Genomic DNA, 25,880 nt, shown 5'->3' on the forward strand with positions numbered 1-25,880 from the left:
GACCTAAAGACTAACAGAAAAGATTTTCTACAACTAAAAATATATAGAAGGAACCATGAGACAGGTAGAAGGGGTAGAGACCTATGGTCAAGACCCACACTTCCAGCAGGCAACCCACAAACACGAGGATAAACACAGTTGCAAATGTTCTTCCCAAAGAGAGAAGGGTCCGAATTCACATCGGGTTCCCTAGCCCAAAGGTCCTGTACCACAAAGATAAGCCCCCAGAACATGATGCTTTGAAGGCCAGTGAGGATTTTGTGCAGGAGAGCTGGAGAGCTGTAGGAAACAGACTCTACTCTTAAAGGGAGTATGCAAAATTTCACACACTCCAAGACCTAGCAGAGGCAATAATGTGAAAAGAGCTTAGGTCAGACCCACTTGCTGATATTGGAAAGCCTTCCAGAGAGCCAGGAAGCAACTTGGACTCCTCCTGGAGATAAAGACATGGGCAGCAGCCACTCTGGGGAGCTTGTTCTACCATGAGAACACTGGTGCTGGTAACATTTTGGAGTCCTCCCTCTAGTTTATTATTGCAGGAGGCTTACCTGTCCACCAGTCTATCAGTACCAGTACCAGGACACCTAAGGTCAAGCAGCCAACTGCAGAGGAGACCTAGCTTTCCCCACTAGTGGGCGGGCACCAGCCTTGGCTCCATAGCCTCCCAGCCAGCCACCTTAGGATCTGGCCCCACCCACCAGTGGGCTGACACAAGACCCAGGATCCCCCAGGATTCACCCCCACCTTCCAGCAGGCAGCACCAATCCTGAGACACCCAGGCTCTGCAGCCAGCTGCTCCAGGACGCCCTGCCCACAGACAGCCTTGCTGGGACCTGGCCCCACTCAGGTTGGCACAAATCCCGGGACAGCCCAAGCCATGCATCCAACCATGCCAAGACCCAGCTCTGCCCATAATCAGCTGATTGCCGCCTCTTGAGGAAGGGCCTAGCAGCCAACAGGCACAGGGGCCAGCGCTCTCTACCAGCATGCCCACAGTAATTGGCCCTGCCACAACAGAAGGCACATAGGGGGCACCCCTAGATCATATAGCTACGGTGACACAAGGGGAGTATGTTGCTGAGCCCCATAGGATGTCTTTTATTTTATCTTTAATATTAATTAATTAATTAATTAATTTGGCTGCATCAGGTCTTAGTTGTGACAGGTGGGAATCTTCATTGCCGTGTGTTGGATATTTGTTGCAGCGTGCAGGATCTTTACTTGCAGCATGTGGGATTTAGTTACCTGACCAGGGATCAAACCCAGGCCCTGTGCATTGGGAACACAGAGTCTTAACCACTGGACCACCAGGGAAGTCCCAGGACATCTTTTACACAAGCCGACTTCTTCATGATTGGGAAATATAAATGACCTACTTAATAAGTCCCCTACATACGAACCTTCAAGTTGAGAACTTTCAAAGATGTGAAAACAAAAAAACAAAACAAAACAAAAAAAAGATGTGAATGTGCATTCGCACATACAATCACGTGAGTTAGTTCACATGCCGGGCGTACGTTGCCACGCACATGCATCCGCTACAGTGGTTGTGTTTTTGTGTACTTTACTGTACAGTATCTTTATTTCAAGCCCAGGATGTCCAAAAGCAAGCGTAAAAGCAGCGGTGATGACAAGAAAGCAGTGGCCCAGAGAAAGTACAAAGAGAGACAAGAGGAAGAAGAAGTAACTGAAGAACTGAAGAGATTCACGATGCAAGAAATGGCAAGGGGATTTTCTTTATTTGAGGAGGCACTGTTAGTTTTTGAGGCACAGGACCCAAATGTAGAACAGTACACAAAGGTTGCAGCAGCCATTCAGAATGCAATCCAGTGCCACCATGTCATCTATGACGAGAAAAAAAAGAGCTACTACCCAGACATCACTGGATCATTTTTTCAAGAGGGTAGATAGAACTGAATCCAGCAAAGAACCAGAACCTGTGCCATCAATGTCAGGCATGAGTGAAATTGCAGCTTGCCCTCTGTCTCCTATTGCTGACGATCCTTTAGCTCCATCATCTCCCACCTCCTCTCCCTCCTCCAGTCAGTAACTCTTCTTGCCTGTTCACTTGATGCCAGCCCCTGTATGCCAGCTGTTGTACTGTACTACTGTACTTTTCAAGGTACTGTATTGTGAGATTAAAAATGTTTTCTTTATTTTTCTTTTTTGTTTTTTATGTATTATGTGTGTGAAAAGTATTATAAACCTATTACATTACAGTACTATATAGCTGATTATGTTAGTTGGGTACCTAGGCTAACTTTGTTGGTCTTACGAAAAAATTGGACTTATGAACACGCTCTTGGAATGGAACTTGTTTGTGTGTAGGGAACCTACTGTAAACACAAACAATTAGGCAAAATGCGGCAACAAAGGACATGTTCCAAACAAAGGAACAAGATAAAACTCCAGAAGTAGAACTATACAAAGTGAAGACAAACAATCTACCCAATAAAGGATTTAAGGTAATGATCATAAAGATGCTTAATGAACTTAGGAGAAGAATGAATGACCATAGTGAGAAGTTTAACAAAGAGCTAGAAAATATAAAGAAGAACCAAACAGAGCTGATGCGTACAATAACTGAAATAAAAAATACACTAGAAGGAATCAACAGTAGATTATATGATACAGAGGAATGGATCACCGAACTGGAAGACAAAGTAGTAGAAATCACCGAAGCTGAACAGAAAAAAGAATTAAAAATAAAATGAGGACAGTCTTAAACACCTCTAGAACAACAAGCATACAAACAATCGCCTTATAGAGGTCCCAGATGGAGAAGAGAGAGAGAAGGGGGCAGAGTACTTATCTGAAGTGATAAGAGTTGAAAATTTCCCTATCCTGGGAAAGGAAACAGACATCCAGGTCTATGGAGCACAGAGTCCTAAATAACATCAATCTGACGAGGTCCACGCCAAGCCACACTGTAATTAAATGGCAAAAAATAAAGATAAAGAGAGAATCTTAAAAGCATCAAGGGAAAAGCAACTAGCTACATACAAGGGAGCTCCCATAAGACTGTTAGATGACTTTTCAGCAGAAACTTTGCAGGCCAGAAGGGAGTGGCACGATATATTTAAAGTGATGAAAGGGAAAAACCTTCAACCAAGAATACATGGTAAGGCTATCATTCAGATTTGAAACAGAGATACAGAGTTTTACACACAAGCAAAAGCAAAGAGTTCAGCACCACTAATCTGGCTTTACAAGAAATGTTAAAGGGACTTCTCTAAGCAAAAAAGAAAAGACCAGAACTAGAAATATGAAATTTATGAAAGAAAAAAAACCTCCCTGGTAAAGGCAAATATACAGTAAAGGTAGTAGATCAACCACTTATAAAGCTGGTAGGAAGGTTAAAAGACAAAAGTAGTAAAATCACCTATATCCACAATAGACAGTTACAGGATACACAGAACAAAAAGATGTAAAAGATAATGTCAAAAGCATTAAACGTGGGGGGAGAGAGAGCTAAAAACAATCACATACATATACAGGTTACTATATATAATCTCATCATAACCACAAACCAAAAATCTATAATAGAAACAGAAAAGGGAAAGGAATCCAAACATAACACTAAAGAAAGACATCAAATCACAAGGGAAGAGAGCAAATGAATAAGAAAGGAACAAAAAATAACTACAGGGACTTCCCTGGAGGCACAGTGGTTAAGAATCCGCCTGCCAATGCAGGGGACGTGTTTGACTCCTGGTCTGGGAAGATCCCACATGCTGCAGAGTAATTAAGCCCGTGTGCCACAACTACTGAGCCTGCGCTCTAGAGCCCGCGAGCCACAATTACTGAGCCCGCCTGCCACAACTACTGAAGCCTGTGCGCCTAGAGCCCATGCTCCACAACAAGAGAAGCCACCACAATGAGAAGTCCGTGCACCGCAATGAAGAGTAGTCCCCACTCGCTGAAACTAGAGAAAGTCCACACAGCAATGAACACCTAACGCAGCCAAAAATAAATAAATTTTTAAAAAGAACTACAAAAACAGCCCCAAAAGTATTAACAAAATGGCAATAAGTACATACCTATCAATAATAACTTTAGATGTATATGAACTAAATGCACCAATCAAAGGACACAGAGTGGCTGAATATGTACAAAAACAAGACCCATCTATATGGTGCCAACAAGAGATTCACTTCATATCTAAAAACAGACTGAAAGTGAGGGAATGGAAAAGGGTATTTCATGCAAAGAGAAATGGAAAGAAAGCTGGGGTACCAATACTTAGACAAAATAGACTTTAAAACAAAGACTGTAACAAGAGATGAAGAAGAACTTTACATAATGATAAAGGAATCAATCCAACAAGAAGATATAACCATTGTAAATATATGTTCACTCAACATAGGAGCACCTAAATACATAAAGCAAATATGAACAAACATAAAGGGAAAAACTGACATTAACACAGTAAAAGTAGCATATTTCAACACCCCACTTAAATCAATAGATCATTCAGACAAAAAAAAATCAATAAGGAAACACTGGCCTTAAATAACACATTAGATCAGATGAACTTAATAGATATATATTTATACATAGAACATTTCATCTAAAAACAGCAGAATAAACATTTCAAGTACACATGGAACATTTTCCAGGAAACATCATATGCTAGACTACAAAACAGGTCTGAATAAATTTAAGAAGACTGAAATCATATCAATCATGTTTTCTGACCACAACACTATGAAGCTAGCAGTCAACTATAAAAAATAAACTGCAAGAAACACAAACATATGGAGGCTAACAATATGCTACTGAACAAACAATGGGTCACTGAAGAAATCAAAGCGGAAATCAAAAAATACCTGGAGACAAATGAAAACAGAAACACAATGATCCGAAATCTACGGCATGCAGCAAAAGCAGTTCAAACAGGGAAGTTTACAGCGATACAAGCCTACGTCACAAAACAAGAAAAATCTGAAGTAAACAACCTAATCTTACAACTGAAGAACTAGAAAAAGAAGAACAAATAAAATCCAAAGTAGAAAGAAAGAAATAATAAAGATCAGAGCAGAAATAAATGAAAGAGACAGACAACAACAGAAAAGATCCATGACACTAAGAGCTGAATCTTTCAAAAGATAAAATTGATAAACATTTAGCCAGACAGATCAAGAAAAGAGAGGGTCCAAATAAATAAACTCACAAATGAAAACAGATAAGTTAAAACTGACACCACAGAAATACAAAGCATCATAAGAGACTACTACAGTTATGCGTCAATAAAATGGGCAACCTAAAGGAAATGGATAACTCTTAGAAACGTAAAATCTCCTAAGACTGAATCAAGAAGGAATACAAATATGAACAGACCAATTCGGTTCATATTGAAATTGATTATTAATTTTAAAAACTCCCAATAAACAAAAGTACAGGACCAGACAGTATCACAGGTGAATTTTACCAAACATTTAAAGAAAAGTTAACATCTACCCTTCTCAAACTAATCCAAAAAACTGAAGAGGGAGGAATGCATCTGAAGTCATTATATGAGGCCAGCATCACCCTGATACCAAAACCAGACAAAGACACCACAAAAAAAGAAAATTATAGGCCAGTATCACTGATGAACACAAATGGAAAAATCCTCAACAAAATATTAGCTAGCTGAATCCAACAATACATTAAAGGGATCAAACACCATGATCAAGTGGGATTCATCCCAGGGATGCCAGGATATCCACAAATCAATCAATGTGACACACGATATTAACAAACTGAATAATAAAAATTATAAGATCATCTCAACAGATGCACAGACAGCTTTCAACAAAATTCAACATCCGTTTATGATAAAAACTGTCCACAGGGGAGGACCTTCAAGATGGCAGAGGAATAAGACATGGAGATCACCTTCTTCCCCAAAAATACATCTACATGTGGAACAACTCCTACAGAACACTTACTGAACGCTGGCAAAAGACCTCAGACTTCCCCAAACACAAGAAACTCCCCACGTGCCTGGGTAGGGCAAAAGAAAAAAGAATAAACAGAGACTAAAGAATAGGGATGGGGCCTGCACCAGTGGGAGGGAGCTGTGAAGAAGGAAAGGTTCCCACACACTAGAAGCCCCTTCACGGGCAGAGACTGTGAGTGGCAGAGGGGGGAACCTTCAGAGCCACGGAGGAGAGCACAGCAACGGGGTGCGCAGGGCAAAGCGGAGAGATTCCCGCACAGAGGATCAGGCCAAACAGCACTCACCAGCCTGAGAACGTTGTCTGCTCACCCGTCAGGGTGGGGGTGGGGGGTGGGAGCTGAGGCTTGGGCTTCAGAGGTCAGACCCCAGGGAGACGACTGGGGTTGGCTGAGTGAAAACAGCCTGAAGAGGGCTAGTGCACCACAGCTAGCCGGGAGGGAGTCTGGGAAAAAGTCTGGAACTGCCTAAGAGTCAAGAGACCGTTATTTCGGGGTGCATGAGGAGAGGAGATTCAGAATACCGCCTAAATGAGCTTCAGAGATGGGCGCAAGCTGCAGCTATCAGCATGGACCCCAGAGATGGGCATGAAACACTAAGGCTGCTGCTGCAGCCACCAAGAAGCCTGTGTGCAAGCACAGGTCACTATCCACACTTCCGCTCCCAGGAGGCTGTGCAGCCCACCACTGTCAGGGTCCCGTGATCCAGGGACAACTTCCCCGGGAGAACACACGGCGCGCCTCAGGCTGCTGCAACGTCACGCCGGCCTCTGCCACTGCAGGCTCGCCCCGCATTCCATACCCCTCCCTCCCCCTGGCCTGAGTGAGCCAGAGCCCCCTAATCAGGTGCTCCTTTAACCCCCTCCTGTCTAGGCAAAGAACAGATGCCAGAGGGTGACCTACATGCAGAGGCGGGTCCAAATCCAAAGCTGAACCCTGGGAGCTGTGCGAACAAAGAAGAGAGAGGGAAATCTCTCCCAGCAGCCTCAGGAGCAGCAGATTAAATCTCCACAATCAACTTGATGTACCCTGCTTCTGTGGAATACCTGAATAGACAACAAATCATTCCAAAATTGAGGCTGTGGACTTTGGGAGCAACTGTAGACTTGGGGTTTGCTGTATGCAACTGACTAGTTTCTGACTGTTATGTTTATCTTAGTATAGTTTTTTAGGGCTTGTTATCATTGCTGGATTTGTTTACTGGTTTGGTTGCTCACTTTTTTTATTACTTTTTAAATTTTTGTATTTTAATAATTTTTTAATTTTTTATTTTAATAACTTTATTTTTTGTTTCTTTATTTTCTCCCTTTTCTTCTCAGCTCTGTGGCTGACAGGGACTTGGTGCTCCAGCCAGGTGTCAGGCCTGAGTCTCTGAGGTGGGAGAGCCGCGTTCAGGACACTGGACCACCAGAGACCTCCCGGCCCCAGGTAATATCAATCGGCGAGAGCTCTCTCAAAGATCTCCTTCTCAACGCCAAGCAAGCAAGCTCCAGTGCTGGACACCCCATGCCAAACAACTAGCAAGACAGGAACACAACCCCACCCATTAGCAGAGAGGCTGCCTAAGATCATAGTAAGCTTACAGACACCCCAAAACACCACCAGACGCGGTCCTGCCCACCAGACACGGTCCTGCCCACCAGAAAGACACGATCCAGCTACATCCACCAGAACACAGGCAACAGTCCCCTCCACCAGGAAGCCTACACAACCCACTGAACCAACCTTATCCACTGGGGGCAGACACCAAAAACAACAGGAACTACGAACATGCAGCCTGCGAAAAGGAGACCCCAAACACAGTACATTAAACAAAATGAGAAGACAGAGAAATATACAGCAGATGAAGGAGCAAAACAAAAACCCACCAGACCAAACAAATGAAGAGGAAACAGGCAGTCTACCTGAAAAAGAATTCAGAGTAATGAAAGTAAAGATGATCCAAAATCTTGGAAATAGAATGGAGAAAATACAAGAAACGTTTAACAAGGACCCAGAAGAACTAAACAGCAAACAAACAATGATGAACAACAAAATAAATGAAATTAAAAATTCTCTAGAAGGGATCAATAGCAGAATAACAGAGGCAGAAGAACGAATAAGTGACGTGGAAGATAAAATAGTGGAAATAACTGCTGCAGAGCAGAATAAAGAAAAAAGAATGAAAAGAATTGAGGACGTTCTCAGAGACCTCTGGGACAATATTAAACACACCAATATTCGAATTATACAGGTCCCAGAAGAAGAAGAGAGAAAGAAAGACTCTGAGAAAATATCTGAAGAGATTATAGTGGAAAACTTCCCTAATATGGGAAAGGAAATAATCAAGTCCGGGAAGCACGGAGAGTCCACTACAGGATAAATCCAAAGAGAAACAAACCAAGACATATTAATCAAACTATCAAAAATTAAATACAAAGAAAAAATACTAAAAGCAGCAAGGGAAAAGCAACAAGTAACATACAAGGGAATCCCCATAAGGTTAACGGCTGATCTTTCAGCAGAAACTCTGCAAGCCGGAAGGGAGTGACAGAACATATTTAAAGTGATGAAAGGGAAAAACCTGTAAACAAGATTACTCTACCCAGCAAGGATCTCATTCAGAATCAACGGAAAAATTAAAACCTTTACTGACAAGCAAAAGCTAAGAGAATTCAGCACCACCAAACCAGTTTAAAAAAAAAAAAAAACGCTAGGGCTTCCCTGGTGGCGCAGTGGTTGAGAGTCCACCTGCCAATGCAGGGGACACGGGTTCGTGCCCCGGTCCGGGAAGATCCCACATGCCACGGAGCGGCTGGGCCCGTGAGCCATGGCCACTGAGCCTGCGCGTCTGAAGCCTGTGCTCCACAGCGGGAGAGGCCACAGCAGTGAGAGGCCTGCGTACCACAAAAAAAAAAAAAAAAAAAAAATGCTAAAGGAACTCCTCTAGGCAAGAAACACAAGAGAAGGAAAATACCTACAATAACAAACCCAAAACAATTAAGAAACTGGTAACAGGAACATATATATCGATAATTACCTTAAATGTAAATGGATTAAATGCTCCAACCAAAAGACACAGACTGGCTGAATGGATACAAAAACAAGACCCGTACATATGCTATCTACAAGAGACCCACTTCAGACCTAGGGACACATACAGACTGAAAGTGAGGGAATGGAAAAAGATATTCCATGAAAATGAAAATCAAAAGAAAGCTGGAGTCGCAATTCTCATATCAGACAAAAGAGACTTTAAAATAAAACCTATTACAAGAGACAAAGAAGGACACTACATAACGATCAAGGGATCAATCCAAGAAGAAGATATAACAATTGTAAATATTTATGCACCCAACATAGAAGCACCTCAAAACGTAAGGCAAATGATAACAGCCATAAAAGGGGAAATCGATAGTAACACAATCATAGTAGGGGACTTTAAAACCCCACTTTCAGCAATGGACAGATGATCCAAAATGAAAATAAATAAGGAAACACAAGCTTAAAATAACACATTAAACAAGATGGACTTAACTGATAGGTATAAGACATTCCATCCAAAAACAACAGAATACACTTTCTTCTCAAGTGCTTATGGAACATTCTCCAGGATAGAACATATCTTGGGTCACAAATCAAGCCTTGGTGAATTTAAGAAAATTGAAATCGTATGAAGTATCTTTTCTGACCACAACGCTATGATACTAGATACCAATTACAGTAAAAAAAACTGTAAAAATTACAAACACATGGAGGCTAAAAATACACTACTAAATAACCATGAGATCACTGAAGAAATCGCAGAGGAAATCAAAAAATACCTAGAAACAAATGACAGTGAAAACACAATGACCCAAAACCTATGGGATGCAGCAAAAGTAGTTAGTTCTAAGAGGAAAGTTTATACCAGTACAATCCTACGTCAAGAAACAAGAAAAATCTCACATAAACAAGCTAACCTTACACCTAAAGCAATTAGAGAAAGAAGAACAAAAAACAAAACGAAAGTTAGCAGAAGTTAAGAAATCATAAAGATCAGATCAGAAATAAATGAAAAAGAAATGAAGCAAACAACAGTAAAGATCAATAAAACTAAAAGCTGGTTCTTTGAGAAGATAAACAAAACTGATAAACCATTAGCCAGACTCATCAAGAAAAAAAGGGAGAAGACTCAAATCAATAGAATTAGAAATGAAAAAGGAGAATTAACAACTGACACTCCAGAAAGACAAAGGATCATAAAAGATTACTACAAGCAACTATATGCCAATAAAATGGACAACCTGGAAGAAATGGACAAATTCTTAGAAAAGCACAACCTTCTGAGACTGAACCAGGAAGAAATAGAAAATAAAAACAGACCAATCACAAGCACTGAAATTGAAACTGTGATTAAAACTCTTCCAACAAACAAAAGCCCAGGACCAGATGGCTTCACAGGTGAATTCTATCAAACATTTAGAGAAGAGCTAACACCTATCCTCAAACTCTTCCAAAATATAGCAGAGGGAGGAACACTCCCAAGCTCATTCTACAATGCCACCATTACCCTGATACCAAAACCAAAGATGTCACAAAAAACAAAAACTACAGGCCAACATCACTGATGAGCACAGATGCAAAAATCCTCAACAAAATACTAGCAGACAGAATCCAACAGCACATGAAAAGGATCATAAACCATGATCAAGTGGTGTTTATCCCAGGAATGCAAGGATTCTTCAATATACGAAAATCAATCAATGTGATACACCATATTAACAAATTGGATAAAAACCATATGATCACCTCAATAGATGCAGAAAAAGCTTTCAACAAAATTCAACACCCAGTTATGATAAAAACCCTCCAGAAAGTAGGCATAGAGGGAACTTACCTCAACATAATAAAGGTCATGTATGACAAACCCAGAGCCAACATCATTCTCAATGGTGAAAAACTGAAACCATTTCCTCTAAGATCAGGAACAAGACAAGGTTGCCCATTCTCACCACTATTATTCAACACAGTTTTGGACGTTTTAGCCACAGCAATCAGAGAAGGAAAAGAAATACAAATCAGAAAAGAAGAAGTAAAACTGTCACTGTTTGCAGATGACATGATACTATATATAAAGAATCCTAAAGATGCTACCAGAAAACTACTAGAGCTCATCAATGAATTTGGTAAAGTAGCAGGATACAAAATTAATGCACAGAAATCTCTTGTATTCCTATACACTAATGATGAAAAATCTGAAAGAGAAATTAAGGAAACACTCCCATTTACTACTGCAACAAAAAGGATAAAATACCTAGGAATAAACCTACCTAAGGAGACAAAAGACCTGTATGCAGAATATTATAAGACACTAATGAAATAAATTAAAGATGATACAAATAGATGGAGAGATATACCATGTCCTTGGATTGGAAGAATCAACGTTGGGAAAATGACTCTACTACCCAAAGCAATCTACATTCAATACAATCCCGATCAAAGTAGCAATGGCATTTTTCACAGAAGTAGAACAAAAAATTTCACAATTTGTTTGGAAACACAAAAGACTCCGAATAGCCAAAGCAATCTTGAGAACTAAAAACGGAGCTGGAGGAATCAGGCTCCCTGACTTCAGACTATACTACAAAGCTACAGTAATCAAGACAGTATGGTACTGGCACAAAAACAGATATATCGATCAATGGAAGAGGACAGAAAACCCAGAGATAAACCCACGAACATATGGTCACCCTATCTTTGATAAAGAGGTAAGAATATACAGTGCAGAAAAGACAGCCTCTTAAATAAGTGGTGGTGAGAAAACTGGACAGCTACATGTAAAAGAGTGAAATTAGAACACTCCCTAATACCATACACAAAAGTAAACTCAAAAAGGATTAAAGACCTAAATGTAAGGCCAGACACTATAAAACTCTTACAGGAAAACACAGGAAGAACACTCTAAGACATAAATCACAGCAAGATCTTTTTTGACCCACTTCAGTGAGAGGCTCACGTACCGCAATAAAAAAAAAAAAGAGAGTCACGTACCACAATGTTAATTGCAGCACTATTTACAATAGCCAGGACATGGAGGCAGCCTAAGTATCCGTCAACAGATGAATGGATAAAGAAGATGTGGCACATATACGCAATGGAATATTATTCAGCCCCAAAAAGAAATGAAATTTAGTTATATGTAATGAGATGGATGGACCTAGAGTCTGTTCTATAGAGTGAAGTAAGTCAGAAAGAGAAAAACAAATACCATATGCTAACACATATATATGGAATCTAAAAAAAAAAAATAGAAGGTTCTGAAGAACCTAGGGGCAGGCAGGAATAAAGATGCAGACGTAGAGAATGGACTTGAGGACACGGGAGGGGGAAGGGTAAGCTAGGATGAAGTGAGAGAGTGGCATTTACACATATACACTAACAAATGTAAAACAGATAGCTAGTGGGAAGCAGCCTCATAGCACAGGGAGATCAGCTCAGTGCTTTATGGGAGGGTGGGAGGGAGACGCAAGAGGGAGGGGATATGGGGCTATATGTATATGTATAGCTGATTCACTTTGTTATACAGCAGAAACTACACAACATTGTAAAGCAATTATACTCCAATAAAGATGTAAAAAAATAAAAAACTGTCCACAAAGTGGGTATGGAGCAAACATACCTTAACATAATAAAGGCCATATATGACAAACCTAGAGACAACATCATTCTCAATGGTAAAAAGCTGAAACCATTTCCTCTAAGATCAGGACAAGACAAGGATGCCCACTCTTGCCACTTTTATACAGCATAGTATGGAAATTCCTAGCCATAGCAACCAGACAAGAAAAAGAAATAAAATGAAGCCACACTGGAAAGGAAGAAGTAAAACCGTTAGTGTTTGCAGATGGCATGATACTATCTATTGAAGATCCTAAAGATGCCAGCAAAAAACTATTAGAATACATGAATTCAGTAAAGTTTGATAATATAAATTTAACATACAGAAATCTGTTGCATTTGTACACATTAACAATGAACTATCAGAAAGAGAAATTTAAAAAACAATCACATTTACAGGAGTTCCCTGGGGGCCTAGTGGTTAGGATTCCGGACTTTCACTCCTGTGACCCTGGTCAATCCCTGGCCAGGGAGCTAAGATCCCATAAGCCATGTGGCCAAATAAATAAATAAATAAACAGAACAATCACATTTACAATTGCATAGAATAAAAAATGAGCAAGTAGTTACTTGTGGCCTTTCTATCCCTTAGTTATACATGCTTCTAATAAACAGGGCATGTGGTTTCACTGATAAGGGCTTTTTAAAGGCCCTATAGTATAATCTAGATAACTCTAGAAAGCAACTCATACCTCATCTGCATGATCAGGCAAAGTTGTTTTACAGTTAAAGTTTCCGAGTTTCAACTTTAAGAAAACAATATCAGAAGAAAGCACTTCAAATCTGACCTGTTTAGTTTAAAAATTAGTGGGAAATGGGGTCCCCTAAAGTAGAAAATGAAACAAAATAAAACCAAAAAATTCAAAATAGAAGAAGGCAACCTATAAAACAAAAGAGTGAAGAAAACAGGAAAAGTAGGCAATAGCAGTCCAAAATAAAGAGGGGGAAAAAAGCATGTTTCAGATTGGTCTGCCATGAATATTCCAACCTTTCATTAATCACTCCTACCCCACCTCAATTCTTCACAGTCTGGGTAGATGACCTTGCTACCTTCACCAAGGAAAAAAAGGGTTACTTTAACTATCTGTGTCTCTAAGAATTTTCCAAATGCTTAGTTATTCTTTACTCCTGCCCTTTAGGGTCAAAAGATAAAATATCCCCTATTACCTAAGATTTAATTTTTTCACCTGTTCCAACCTTCATCCCACCACAAAAAAAAAACTGCTTCATCATCAATCCTCTCTCTTAGTTGTATTATCAATCTCTCACTCTTTACTGGCTTCTTTCTTCAACGTATAAATATGTTCAAAATCCTTCCGTCTTAAGAATACAAAAGCTCTGCCTCCACCGTGCAACCTCTCAAACTCACTCCCCAGAATGAGCTTTCCAAAACACAAACCCAATTATTTTGGGTTTCTTGCTGAAAATTCCTAAAGAGTTCCCTTCAGGAGATTTTTCTAAATATCAAGGTTTTACTTCTGATCAACAAATGTTCCTTGTTGTGCCAAACTCTGTCAGGCACTTATCCAAACTAACTGTAACGTCATTTTCCCATTTATCCCCAGGTAACTGTGGCTTATTCTCCAGTATTCAGCACAAACAACATTGCTTCGTATTTCCTGACCAGCCTCTCAGACTGAAACACCAACCTTTTGCCAGTGTTTTCTCTTTATCTGCCCATGACTTCTTATGCATACTATGGTGTAATCTTTGTTTGTTCTTGTCTGTCACCCTCTCTATACTATGAGTAAACAGAAAGTGAAGACTGATTTGTTCAACTCTGTCTCAGTACCTTTCACAGTATTCAATAAATGTCTGCTAAATGAATGATAGATCAGCAGCAAAGATAATGAGAAGTGGATGCAGCAAACCAAGTTTGAAGCAACAGACTTGAAGTAAAGATTTATTTGAACATGTGTAAAAGTGATTACCATTTGAAATATCATTCTACAATACCTAAAGCAATTGTTTTATGGGGCTTGAAAGGGAGCCAACAGAATAGACAGCCTGTCTCCTGCTGGCCCCTGCTTATGTGAAGATGTGGATCATCTCCCTGTCAGCCTAAGGATGAAGCAGACACAAAGAAAAAGCAGTGCTAAGGATGCTGCAGAGAGATGGAGTCAGAGCTTGGATTTACTGCTCTATCGCGGAACTTTTCCTGCTGGATCAATCAAATTATCTTTATTGTTTAAATCCTAACATTTTCAATTCCAACTAAGTTGTAAAATGACGACAAGTTCCTCCCATAACTATATGCATGCCCCTTTGCGATGTGACTTAATCTTTCTTTCCTAGAAAAGGTGCAGTCTATTTCTCTAACCCTTAATCTGGGCTTGGATATATGGGACATTTGGCTAATGGGACATTGGCAAATGTGACACAGCAGAGCCTTTAAAAGGGCTTGTGCATTAGGGCTTTCCCACTTCAGAGGTTTTAAAAGCACTTCTGCATTAGGGCTTTCCCGTTCTTGCCACCAGGAACACTAACTATGAAGTAAAGAAGCCTGTGCTAGCCTCTTGGAGAATGACATACCACATGGAGAGGGGCTCAGCTTTCCCTGGCAAGGCTCTAAACATGTGAGTGAGGCCATCCTAGAACTTCCAGCCACAATCAAGCCAACCTCAGACCACAGGAACAGCCTGACCAACATATAGAATCGTGAGAAAATAAATGTTTTAAGCTACTAAATTCTGGATAGTTTTTATACAGTGTTATTGACTAGATGTTTGTGTTCCCCCAGATATGCTGAAGCTTTAACTCCCATTTGGAAATGGGCTGCTGAGGAGTAATTAAGGTTAAATGAGGTCATAAGCGTGGGGCCCTGATACAATAGGATTAGTTTCTTAATAAGAAGAGACACCAGAGATTTTTTTCTCTCTCTCAGCTATCTGCAAGCCAGAAACCAACCCCAATGGACCTTGATCTGAGACTTCTAGGCTCTAGACCTGTGAGAAAATAAATGTGTGTTGTTCAAGTCATCCACTCTTTGGTATTTTGTTACGGTAGCCCAAGCAGACTTATACTATACAGCATAGCAAACTGACACAGTGAGTCTTAGCACTAGCCCTGCTAATTATTTTTAAAAGGTTACTATTAGGGCTTCCCTGGTGGTGCAGTGGTTAAGAATCCACCCGCCAATGTAGGGGACACAGGTTTGAGCCCTGGTCCAGAAAGATCCCACATGCCGCAGAGCAACTAAGCCCATGAGCCACAACTATTGAGCCTGTGCTCTAGAGCCCATGAGCCACAACTACTGAGCCCATGCACCTGGAACCTGTGCTCCGCAACAAGAGAAGCCACCACAGTGAGAAGCCCGCACACTGCAACAAAGGGTAGCCCCCACTCGCTGCAACTAGGGAGAAGCCCACGCACAGCAACGAAGACCCAACACAGCCCAAAATAAATTAATTAATTAATTTTTAAAAGAAAAGGTTACTACTTAAAAAACCCCATTATTTTGTGGTATATGTAATTCAAGTTTTAAGCTAATTTATGGTTTAAGCTAATAAGGAGTTGCCTTTTGTCATCATATCACTTCATTTGCTCTTAATGGAACATCAAAGTTCTTTTTTGCTCTTTTCTGAATGGTGTCTAATATTGGACAGAGTAAAAATAGCTACATCTATCTACCAGAATAGAACTATACTATGGTTACAGGGTACTCGAACAATATATTCACATTAATTCATTCAACTGTTTGAGCACCTACTATTTACTTGGCAACTGCTATGATAAGGATGAAAGAAAATGTAGTCTCAACTCTCAACACTGCTCAGGGAAAGAGACAGACAAAATGAATAGTTGGTAGTATAGGGTATAGACTTTCATAGGTTCTATCACTTCAATGTGATCTATAGCTTCATTCTTTATACACTAATGCCCCTAAAGCACCTTTCCAATACTACCAAAGTCAGGCTTTCATATGTCAGTAGACGAATAACTTCAAGGTATAGCATTGTGGTACTGCCTGCCAATCAATTGTTCAGCTTTGTTATGTTTACCAATGCAGCAGTGTGTGTGCCATTGTTTAACTATTTTATTAGTTCAGTAAATACTTATTTGTTGCCACAAATTTTATAGTATTTTGCTTAAAGTTTGATAGTATTGATAACATGATCAAGAAAAGGTGTAACTCATCAAGTATACAGAAAGCAGGAATCTTTGGACGGATGACCACGTGTTCGATTATTAAGTAAAAAAAAAGTATATTAACCATTGGTGACATTTAAAAGTCAAGTAAAAATGATAAAAGAAGCAGAGAAATCTTTGGAATTATGAACTGTTGATTATAAAAACAATACTAGTGATCCAAATGCAAAAGAACAGTCATGAGTCCATAGGACTCTTGATGACATAATGCTTATTATAGATTCCTTAATCATTTCAAAATGTCAAAAATGAGAATTTGAGATGGGAAATTATTTGTAAAAATTAGTCAGAATAGGTAAACCTATAGAGATAGAAAGTAGATTGTCGGTTGTCTAGGGCTAGGGGTTCAGAGGAATGGGGAGTGACTGCTAATGGGTGCAGGGTTTCTTTTTGGGGTGATGAAAATGTTCTAAAATTGATTGTGGTGATGGTTTTACAACTCTAAATATACTAAAAACGATTGAATTGTAAGCCTGTAATGGGTGAACTGTATGGTATGTGAATTATATCTCAAAAAATATATTGCTGATTAAAGATTTAACTTGAAAGGCTCAACAGTTAAAAGATATTAATTGGTCAATATTTAGTGTTAAATTTATGCTTTTCTTGTTTTAAATAATCATGTCCAATAATTCCAAGATTAAAAAAGAAGTAAAACATTTACAGCATAAAACCTTGTAACTGTTTTATTCCCTTGGAAATAGAGCATTTTCCCTCAAACAAGTAAACCTATTGTTCAACCTTATACTCTCAACTTTCATACAGATTTTCAGAAATACACATCAATAGTAGATAGCCTACATAACACAGCAAGGCCTGTAACCAAAGTATGAACAAAATGGTGAGGAAATACAGTGGTTGCAACAAATTATCATTGCAATTACTACATCTTTAATTAAAGGACTTTCCTGTGAATCTTCAACTTACCTTCATCATGACATTTAGTGTATATTTTTGATCTTCCCGCCTTGCCGAAGCTTTTGCTTCCATAGCTTCTTTTGCGCTTTCTTGTGCTTGTAGGATAGATTTCTCCCTTATTCTTTGCATCATCTCTTTGTCAACTAAAACATAAGGAATATCAATAAATTAGGATCATGATGAATTTGTTTTACTCAGGAGAAACTGCTTACATACTGATCTGGGATAAGATGTTTTTGGACCCAACCTCACATGGAGAAGTGAAAAAATATCCCAATATTAAACTGGTCAAGAAGCTAATACTAAAAGGTAAGCAAGTAACTGTAATAGTAATGAATTAGTAAAGAATGCATGCCTTGGGACTTCCCTGGTGGCGCAGTGGTTAATCCGCCTGCCAATGCAGGGGACATGTGTGTGAGCCCTGGTCTGGGAAGATCCCACATGCCGGGGAGCAACTAAGCCCGTGCACCACAACTACTGAGCCTGTGCTCTAGAGCCTAAGAGCCAGAACTACTGAGCCCATGTGCCACAACTACTGAAGCCCGCACCTAGAGCCCGTGCTCCAAGAGCAACAAGAGAAGCCACCGCAATGAGAAGCCTGTGCACAACAACAAAGAGCAGCCCCCGCTCCACACAACTAGAGAAAGCCCACGTACAGTGACGAAGACCCAATGCAGCCAAAAATAAATACACAAATAAAATTTAGAAAAAGAATGCATGCCTTTGTGCACTGAGAGAGATAGACAAACAGAGTGAGAGAGAGAGAGAGAGACAGAGAGAGAGACAGAGAGGGAGGATATGAATAAGAGAGAAGAGGAACAATGGAGAGGGGAAATAACAGAGGGAAAGAGGATGGAGAGAGGGGAGGGAGAGGAGGAGAGGGTCACAAGAGGGAGAGAGAGGACTGTGGAATGAGGGGGAGAGGGAAAGGGAGCCGGAGGGGACAAGATGGGAGGAAAGAGAACACATTTATTCTCCTCTCTCTCTGTTGAGAAACTAGAGCTATTTGCTCATAAACCTGATCACAATAAATCATCTCTGGGGGGTCTCCTAGAAGAGAAGTTGGGTTGAGACCATCTGATATAATCAATCACCTTCAAAAATACAAATGGTGATTTACAGTGATACATATGAAGAGTACAGAGCCAGCCTTAGTAAAAATTACAAAGTAACATGACATGTTACATACAGACTTTACCATTCACAATTATTTTTTATTCAGTCACTCAGTATTTTAGAAACTGCAGGCTGTGATCCATTGGGGGTAAATTATCTTAGGGGAAGAAGGATAAGGAAGGGATCTAGACTTTGAAGAAGAAAAAAACAGGAGGGGAGAGGAAACTTGGTAGGAGAGTGTGAAGTAGGGGAGTGATAAGAAGGGCAGGAGTGTGATACCAAAACCAGACAAAGATGTCACAAAAAAAGAAAACTACAGGCCAATAACACTGATGAACATAGATGTAAAAATCCTCAACAAAATACTAGCAAAGAGAATCCAACAGCACATTAAAAGGATCATACACCATGATCAAGTGGGGTTTATTCCAAGAATGCAAGGATTCTTCAAAATACACAAATCAATCAATGTGATACACCATATTAACAAACTGAAGGAGAAAAACCATATGATCATCTCAATCGATGCAGAGAAAGCTTTCGACAAAATTCAACACCCATTTATGATAAAAACCCTCCAGAAAGTAGGCATACAGGGAACTTTCCTCAACATAATAAAGGCCATATATGACAAACCCACAGCCAACATCATCCTCAATGGTGAAAAATTGAAAGTATTTCCACTAAGATAAGGAACAAGACAAGGTTGCCCACTCTCACCACTCTTATTCAACATAGTTTTGGAAGTTTTAGCCACAGCAATCAGAGAAGAAAAAGAAATAAAAGGAATCCAAACTGGAAAAGAAGAAGTAGCACTGTCACTGTTTGCAGATGACATGATACTATAAATAGAGAATCCTAAAGATGCTACCAGAAAACTACTAGAGCTAATCAATGAATTTGGTAAAGTAGCAGGATACAAAATAAATGCACAGAAATCTATGGCATTCCTATACACTAATGATGAAAAATCTGAAAGTGAAATCAAGAAAACACTCCCATTTACCATTGCAACAAAAAGAATAAAATACATAGGAATAAACCTACCTAAGGAGACAAAAGACCTGCATACAGAAAATTATAAGACACTGATGAAAGAAATTAAAGATGATACAAATAGATGGAGAGATATACCATGTTCTTGGATTGGAAGAATCAACGTTGGGAAAATGACTCTACTACCCAAAGCAATCTACACATTCAATGAAAACCCTATCAAACTACCACTGGCATTTTTCACAGAACTAGAACCAAAAATTTCACAATTTGTATGGAAACACAAAAGATGCCTTATAGCGAAAGCAATCTTGAGAACGAAAAATGGAGCTGGAGGAATCAGGTTCCCTGACTTCAGACTATACTACAAAGCTACAGTAATCAAGACAGTATGGTACTGGCAAAAAAAACAGAAATATAGATCAGTGGAAGAGGATAGAAAACCCAGAGATAAACCCACGCACATATGGTCACCTTATCTTTGATAAAGGAGGCAAGAATATACAGTGGAGAAAAGGCAGCCTCTTCAATAAGTGGTGCTGGGAAAACTGGACAGGTACATGTAAAAGTATGAAATTAGAACACTCCCTAACACCATACACAAAAATAAACTCAAAACGGATTAAAGACCTAAATATAAGGCCAGACACTATCAAACTCTTAGAGGAAAACATAGGCAGAACACTCTATGACATAAATCACAGCAAGATCCTTTTTGACCCACCTCCTAGAGAAACGGAAATAAAAACAAAAATAAACAAATGGGACCTAAAGAAACTTAAAAGCTTTTGCACAGCAAAGGAAACCATAAACAAGACCAAAAGACAACCCTCAGAATGGGAGAAAATATTTGCAAATGAAGCAACTGACAAAGGATTAATCTCCAAAATTTACAAGCAGGTCATGCAGCTCAATATCAAAAAAATAAATAACCCAATCCAAAAATGTGCAGAAGACTTAAATAGACATTTCTCCAAAGAAGACATACAGATTGCCAACGAACACATGAAAGAATGCTCAACATCATTAATCATTAGAGAAATGCAAATCAAAACTACAATGAGGTAGCCCCTCACACTGGTCAGAATGGCCATCATCAAAAACTCTATAAACAATAAATGCTGGAGAGGGTGTGGAGAAAAGGGAACACTCTTGCACTGTTGGTGGGAATGCAAATTGATACAGCCACTATGGACAGTATGGAGGTTCCTTAAAAAACTACAAATAGAACTACCATATGACCCAGCAATCCCACTACTGGGCATATACCCTGAGAAAACCTTAATTCAAAAAGAGACATGTACCAATTTGTTATGAGGTGGATAGACCTAGAGTCTGTCATACAGAATGAAGTAAGTCAGAAAGAGAAAGATAAATACTGTATGCTAACACATATATATGGAATTTAAGAAAAAAAATGTCATGAAGAACCTAGGGGTAAGACAGGAATAAAGACACAGACCTACTGGAGAACGGACTTGAGGATATGGGGAGGGGGAAGGGTGAGCTGTGACAAAGCGAGAGAGAGGTATGGACATATATACACTAACAAACGTAAGGTAGATAGCTAGTGGGAAGCAGCCGCATAGCACAGGGATATCAGCTCGGTGCTTTGTGACCGCCTGGAGGGGTGGGATAGGGAGGGTGGGAGGGAAGGAGATGCAAGAGGGAAGAGATATGGGAACATATGTATAACTGATTCACTTTGTTATAAAGCAGAAACTAACACACCATTGTAAAGCAATTATACCCCAATAAAGATGTTTAAAAAAAAAGAGACATGTAGCAAAATGTTCACTGCAGCTCTATTTACAGTAGCCAGGACATGGAAGCAACCTAAGTGTTCATTAACAGATGGATGGATAAAGATGTGGCACATATATACAATGAAATATTACTCAGCCATAAAAAGAAACGAAACTGAGTTATTTGTAGTGAGGTGGATGGACCCAGACTCTGTCATACAGAGTGAAGCAAGTCAGAAAGAGAAAAACAAATACCATATGCTAACACATATATATGGAATCTAAGAAAAAAAAAAAGGTCATGAAGAACCTAGGGGCAAGATGGGAATAAAGACACAGACCTACTAGAGAATGGACTTGAGGATATGGGGAGGGGGAAGGGTAAGCTGTGACAAAGTGAGATAGTGGCATGGACATATATACGCTACCACACGTAAAATAGATAGCTAGTGGGAAGCAGCCGCAAAGCACGGGGAGATCAGCTCGGTGCTTTGTTACCACCTAGAGGGGTGGGATAGAGAGGGTGGGAGGGAGGGAGACGCAAGAGGGAAGAGATATGGGAACATATGTATGTGTATAACTGATTCACTTTGTTATACAGCAAAAACTAACACACCATTGTAAAGCAATTATACTCCAATAAAGATGTTAAAAAATATATATATATATTCACTGTTTCTGATTAAAAAAAAAAGAATGGCAGAAGTGGAGGGATGACTAGTAAAGTTTTATACACACCTTCATAGCGTTTTAAAATATATGAAAAAATACACAAAGAAAACTAGTTATATTAAAACACAAAATATTAAAAAATAAATTTGTGATATACAAGTATGTGCTTCTTTATTAATGCATTAAATAATACATAGCAAAATGTCTAATAAATACTATAATTTCAAAGTAGTGTATATAAAAGATAGAGGTACCTGTGATATGAACATATTTGTGATTTTTATTGACACTACTGTTGTTTGTCATCTACACTCATAGTTGAAGGGAATATTAATTTCAGTTAAAAATAAGTAAAGAGTATGGAATTTTTACCCATCCAAGATCTTGGCTGGGAATTAGGACTGAAATTACTTCAGAAGTCTCTCCCCAAACCACCTGTTTAGTAACAGAGTGGCAGACAGTTGGACCAGTTTCAGGGGCAGAAGTAATTAAAAGAAAATCAAGTTTCCAAGTGAAATGCTCCATATCTAAAAGAAACGAAAAATGGATCAAGAAGGAACTTCAGAAAAAAATGGAGCAAGTATGTTTTGAATAATCAGGGAGGCAGACTTGGAGTATAGACTGGAGCTCCACAATACTGCATGTGAAAAACAGATTGTTAAACAATTTCACTGAACTGCATCTGAAACTGAGTTTGACTTCTAAAAGAATCTCAAACCTGGTTTCTGAAGTAAAATCGATGTTCATTACTTGTTATATAAGTCAGTTTTAAGACTGTTTTGATTAGTCTAACTGGCAAATTACGGTCAAACCCAACCTGCTCCCTGATTTCTTTCAGCACATAAGCTAAGAATAATTTTTACAGTTTTAAATAGTTGAAAAAAATCAAAAGAATAGTAATACTTTATGACATATACAAATTAGAATAAATTGAAATTTCAGCATCAATAAATACATATTGTCTATGGCTGCTTTTGTTCTGCAATAACAGAGCTGAGTAATTGTGACACAGACTACATAGGCCACAAAATCCAAAATATTATCTGGTCCTTTACAGAAAAAGTTTGCCAACCCTAGTTTAAATGGTCAAAATTTGGAATAGCTGACCATATAACCATGAAAGAGAAGACTCAAGCACCTGTGCAATGAAAGCAGATATCTAAATTAGAGAGGAAGGTTATGATTAGAAAATTCCCTTCCCACTCCTGAATAAAGTGGCCAACAAGTTTAAGAAGGGAATTTGACATAGAAGAAAGCGTTTCATGTCAGAAACAGGGGAAAGTAACAGGTTTATGGATATGACTTTTCTTTATAGCCTAAAAAGTTGGTGGACAAAACGTTACCTGGGGAAATCAAGACACAGACACACACACACACACACACACACACACACACACACTTAAGTCAGTGGTTCACAAACCTGGCCAGGCATCATAATCACCTGGGGAGTTCTCAACCCCCAATCTGTTTATTTTAAAAGAAGCCATTAGATGGTTCTGGTCCCATCTAACTTCAAAATTAAGATTATCAACAACAGCTGAAATAAATCAAAGTATTTACATTTAATCTTAGGTACGAAGTCAGAACACCCTGGGTGTGTTTCACGACATATTCCCAGGCCCTATCTCAGACTTGAATCAAAAAGGAAGGCAGGGGTAGGAGAGCAGGTATCTGGTTTTTAAAAACTCCTCAGTTATTCTGGGGCTCAATAAAGAACTAAAGTAAGCTGGCTATGGTAACCTACCTTAACCAGTATTTTCTGAGCTGAATACCACATTTTAGAGAAAAATTCCACCTGGTCCTAGGGATTAAAAAATTAAATTCCACAGCAAGATACCAAGAAGACATTAACATAAAGAATGGCTGCCATTTTCCCATTTCTCAATAGTCCTAACTCAAGACTTAACGCCAAAGACCTAAGAGAAATTTCAGGCAGTAGATAGAAAACACAAGAAAACATGACAACTAGATCAGGGAGGAAGATAACAGAGCTAAAGCAGTATAGGGCAATTACTGACCCACAAAGCTGATCTTGGCAGAAGAATACTGATTAAGAGTACAGAGAATGGGGGATCTCAACTTGGACTGTACATTATAATTCCCAAAAAGCGTTTTAAAAACTACCAGTACCTAGGTCTAAGTCTCACTCCCAGAAACTGATTTGATTGGTCTAGGGTGAGATTCAGACATCTGTATTCTGTAAAAGTTCCGTAGCTGAAACACTGCTCTAGAGTCAAACTGCTAAGACTCCACTTTTTTTGTGTGTGTGTGGTATGCTGGCCTCTCACTGTTGTGGCCTCTCCTGTTGCGGAGCACAGGCTCCGGACGTGCAGGCTTAACAGCCATGGCTCACGGGCCCAGCCACTCCGCAGCATGTGGGATCTTCCCGGACCAGGGCACAAACCCGTGTCCCCTGCATCAGCAGGCGGACTCTCAACCACTGCGCCACCAGAGAAGCCCTAAGACTCCACTTCTTGTCTGTCACTTACTAGTTGTGTGACCTTTGGCAATTACTCAACCCTTCTGTGTCTCAGTAGCCTCACCTTAAAAAAAGAGGGGGGTACCTAAGTGATAGATTGTTGTGAGGATTAACAGATGAACTAATGCCTAATACAAAATGAGTGCTAAATAAAGGCCATATTGGGAGGCCTTATCCCCTGAAGATAGGAGCCCACATCCTTTAAAAGCTAGTATTAACGGACTCTAATTTTTGAGTAATTCGATTACTCAGGAATTAGGTGATTTATTTTAAGAGGCAGCTGAAGCACTAACTCTTTTAAATCATGCTATGTGTCTATTTCGTTTTCCTAGAATAGCAACATAAATTTCAAAAGAGAAAATTTTAAATGGTATAAAGTATAAAAAGCACAACCAGCTGAACGTCTTTTAGTAAAGAACTTACCACTTGACAGAGAAAGGGTCTCCCACATGGCCGCTTCTTTTTTGTGTAAAGTGAAAACAATAGTGTCATTTCCAATCTTGGCTTTGCTGCTCTCATCGTCTATGGGAGCATAGAGAAACACCTCAAATAAAAATGGAGGACAGTTCACCTATTCAAAAGGGGGAAAACGGAAGTCCATTTAGTTACACAAATGAAAGACACACCCGTTAAGAAATGTGATAAGAAAGAAGTCTAAATCATTTTCTTAAATTCCTTCTATAAATATATTCCAGGTCACGATAAAAGCACGGCATATGAGGAAATCCTGGATAAAATAATCTCTGACCTGGTGACATCTGTCTACAGACGAGGTGTCACCTGTATGGGATTCGTATTTTGTTTTGTTTGTTTTGCTTTGTTTTATTTTTAATAGGACTAAAATTTTAGGATGCTTATCTGCAAGGACGCGCCTGTTGCAGGTCCACAGCCGCGCCCTTGCAGCCGCTTCGGACCACACCCCCGGTTCCCCCACCCTGCCGGCAGGCACGACTCGCTTTCCTACCTTCAGATAGTTTTCCGTGCAGAACACGTCCGCGTCCCTGACGCTGACGCCTCTGAGGGGCACAGAGATGAAGACCGCAGTCCTCGTCTGCTCCCAGCTGTAGTCGCTAACCTGCAGGGGCATCCCGGGAGGCGTCCGGAGAGGCTGGGGAGGACGCGCGCCCGCTCGGTTGCTAGGGAAGCCGGGGTTACCACAGGCCAGCCCTTCCGGGTCAGGCCGGGCCGCGGCACCACCCTCCCCCGTTCCCAGCGTGCCCCGGGCG

At 39.8% G+C, this 25,880-nt stretch overlaps 1 protein-coding gene across 2 annotated transcripts in view; it reads right to left on the bottom strand.

Annotated features, from left to right (window-relative positions):
* The window catches only part of DNAAF4 (dynein axonemal assembly factor 4), a gene marked incomplete at its 5' end in the record, with an annotated part of 73,267 nt that extends 47,502 nt beyond the window's left edge, over positions 1 to 25,765 (bottom strand). The window contains 3 exons of one of the 2 annotated variants that reach the window (XM_082649156.1): positions 17,656 to 17,789; positions 25,078 to 25,225; positions 25,619 to 25,765. In XM_082649156.1, coding sequence (XP_082505282.1) covers positions 17,656 to 17,789; positions 25,078 to 25,225; positions 25,619 to 25,741 — 405 coding nt within the window. The remainder of the gene's footprint in view (positions 1 to 17,655; positions 17,790 to 25,077; positions 25,226 to 25,618) is intronic. The other variant, XM_082649157.1, reaches the window with a different exon arrangement.
* Between the last annotated feature and the right edge of the window lie 115 nt (positions 25,766 to 25,880).

Source organism: Grampus griseus (genome assembly GCF_964374135.1).
Source record: "Grampus griseus genome assembly, chromosome: 2".
NCBI lineage: Eukaryota > Metazoa > Chordata > Mammalia > Artiodactyla > Delphinidae > Grampus > Grampus griseus.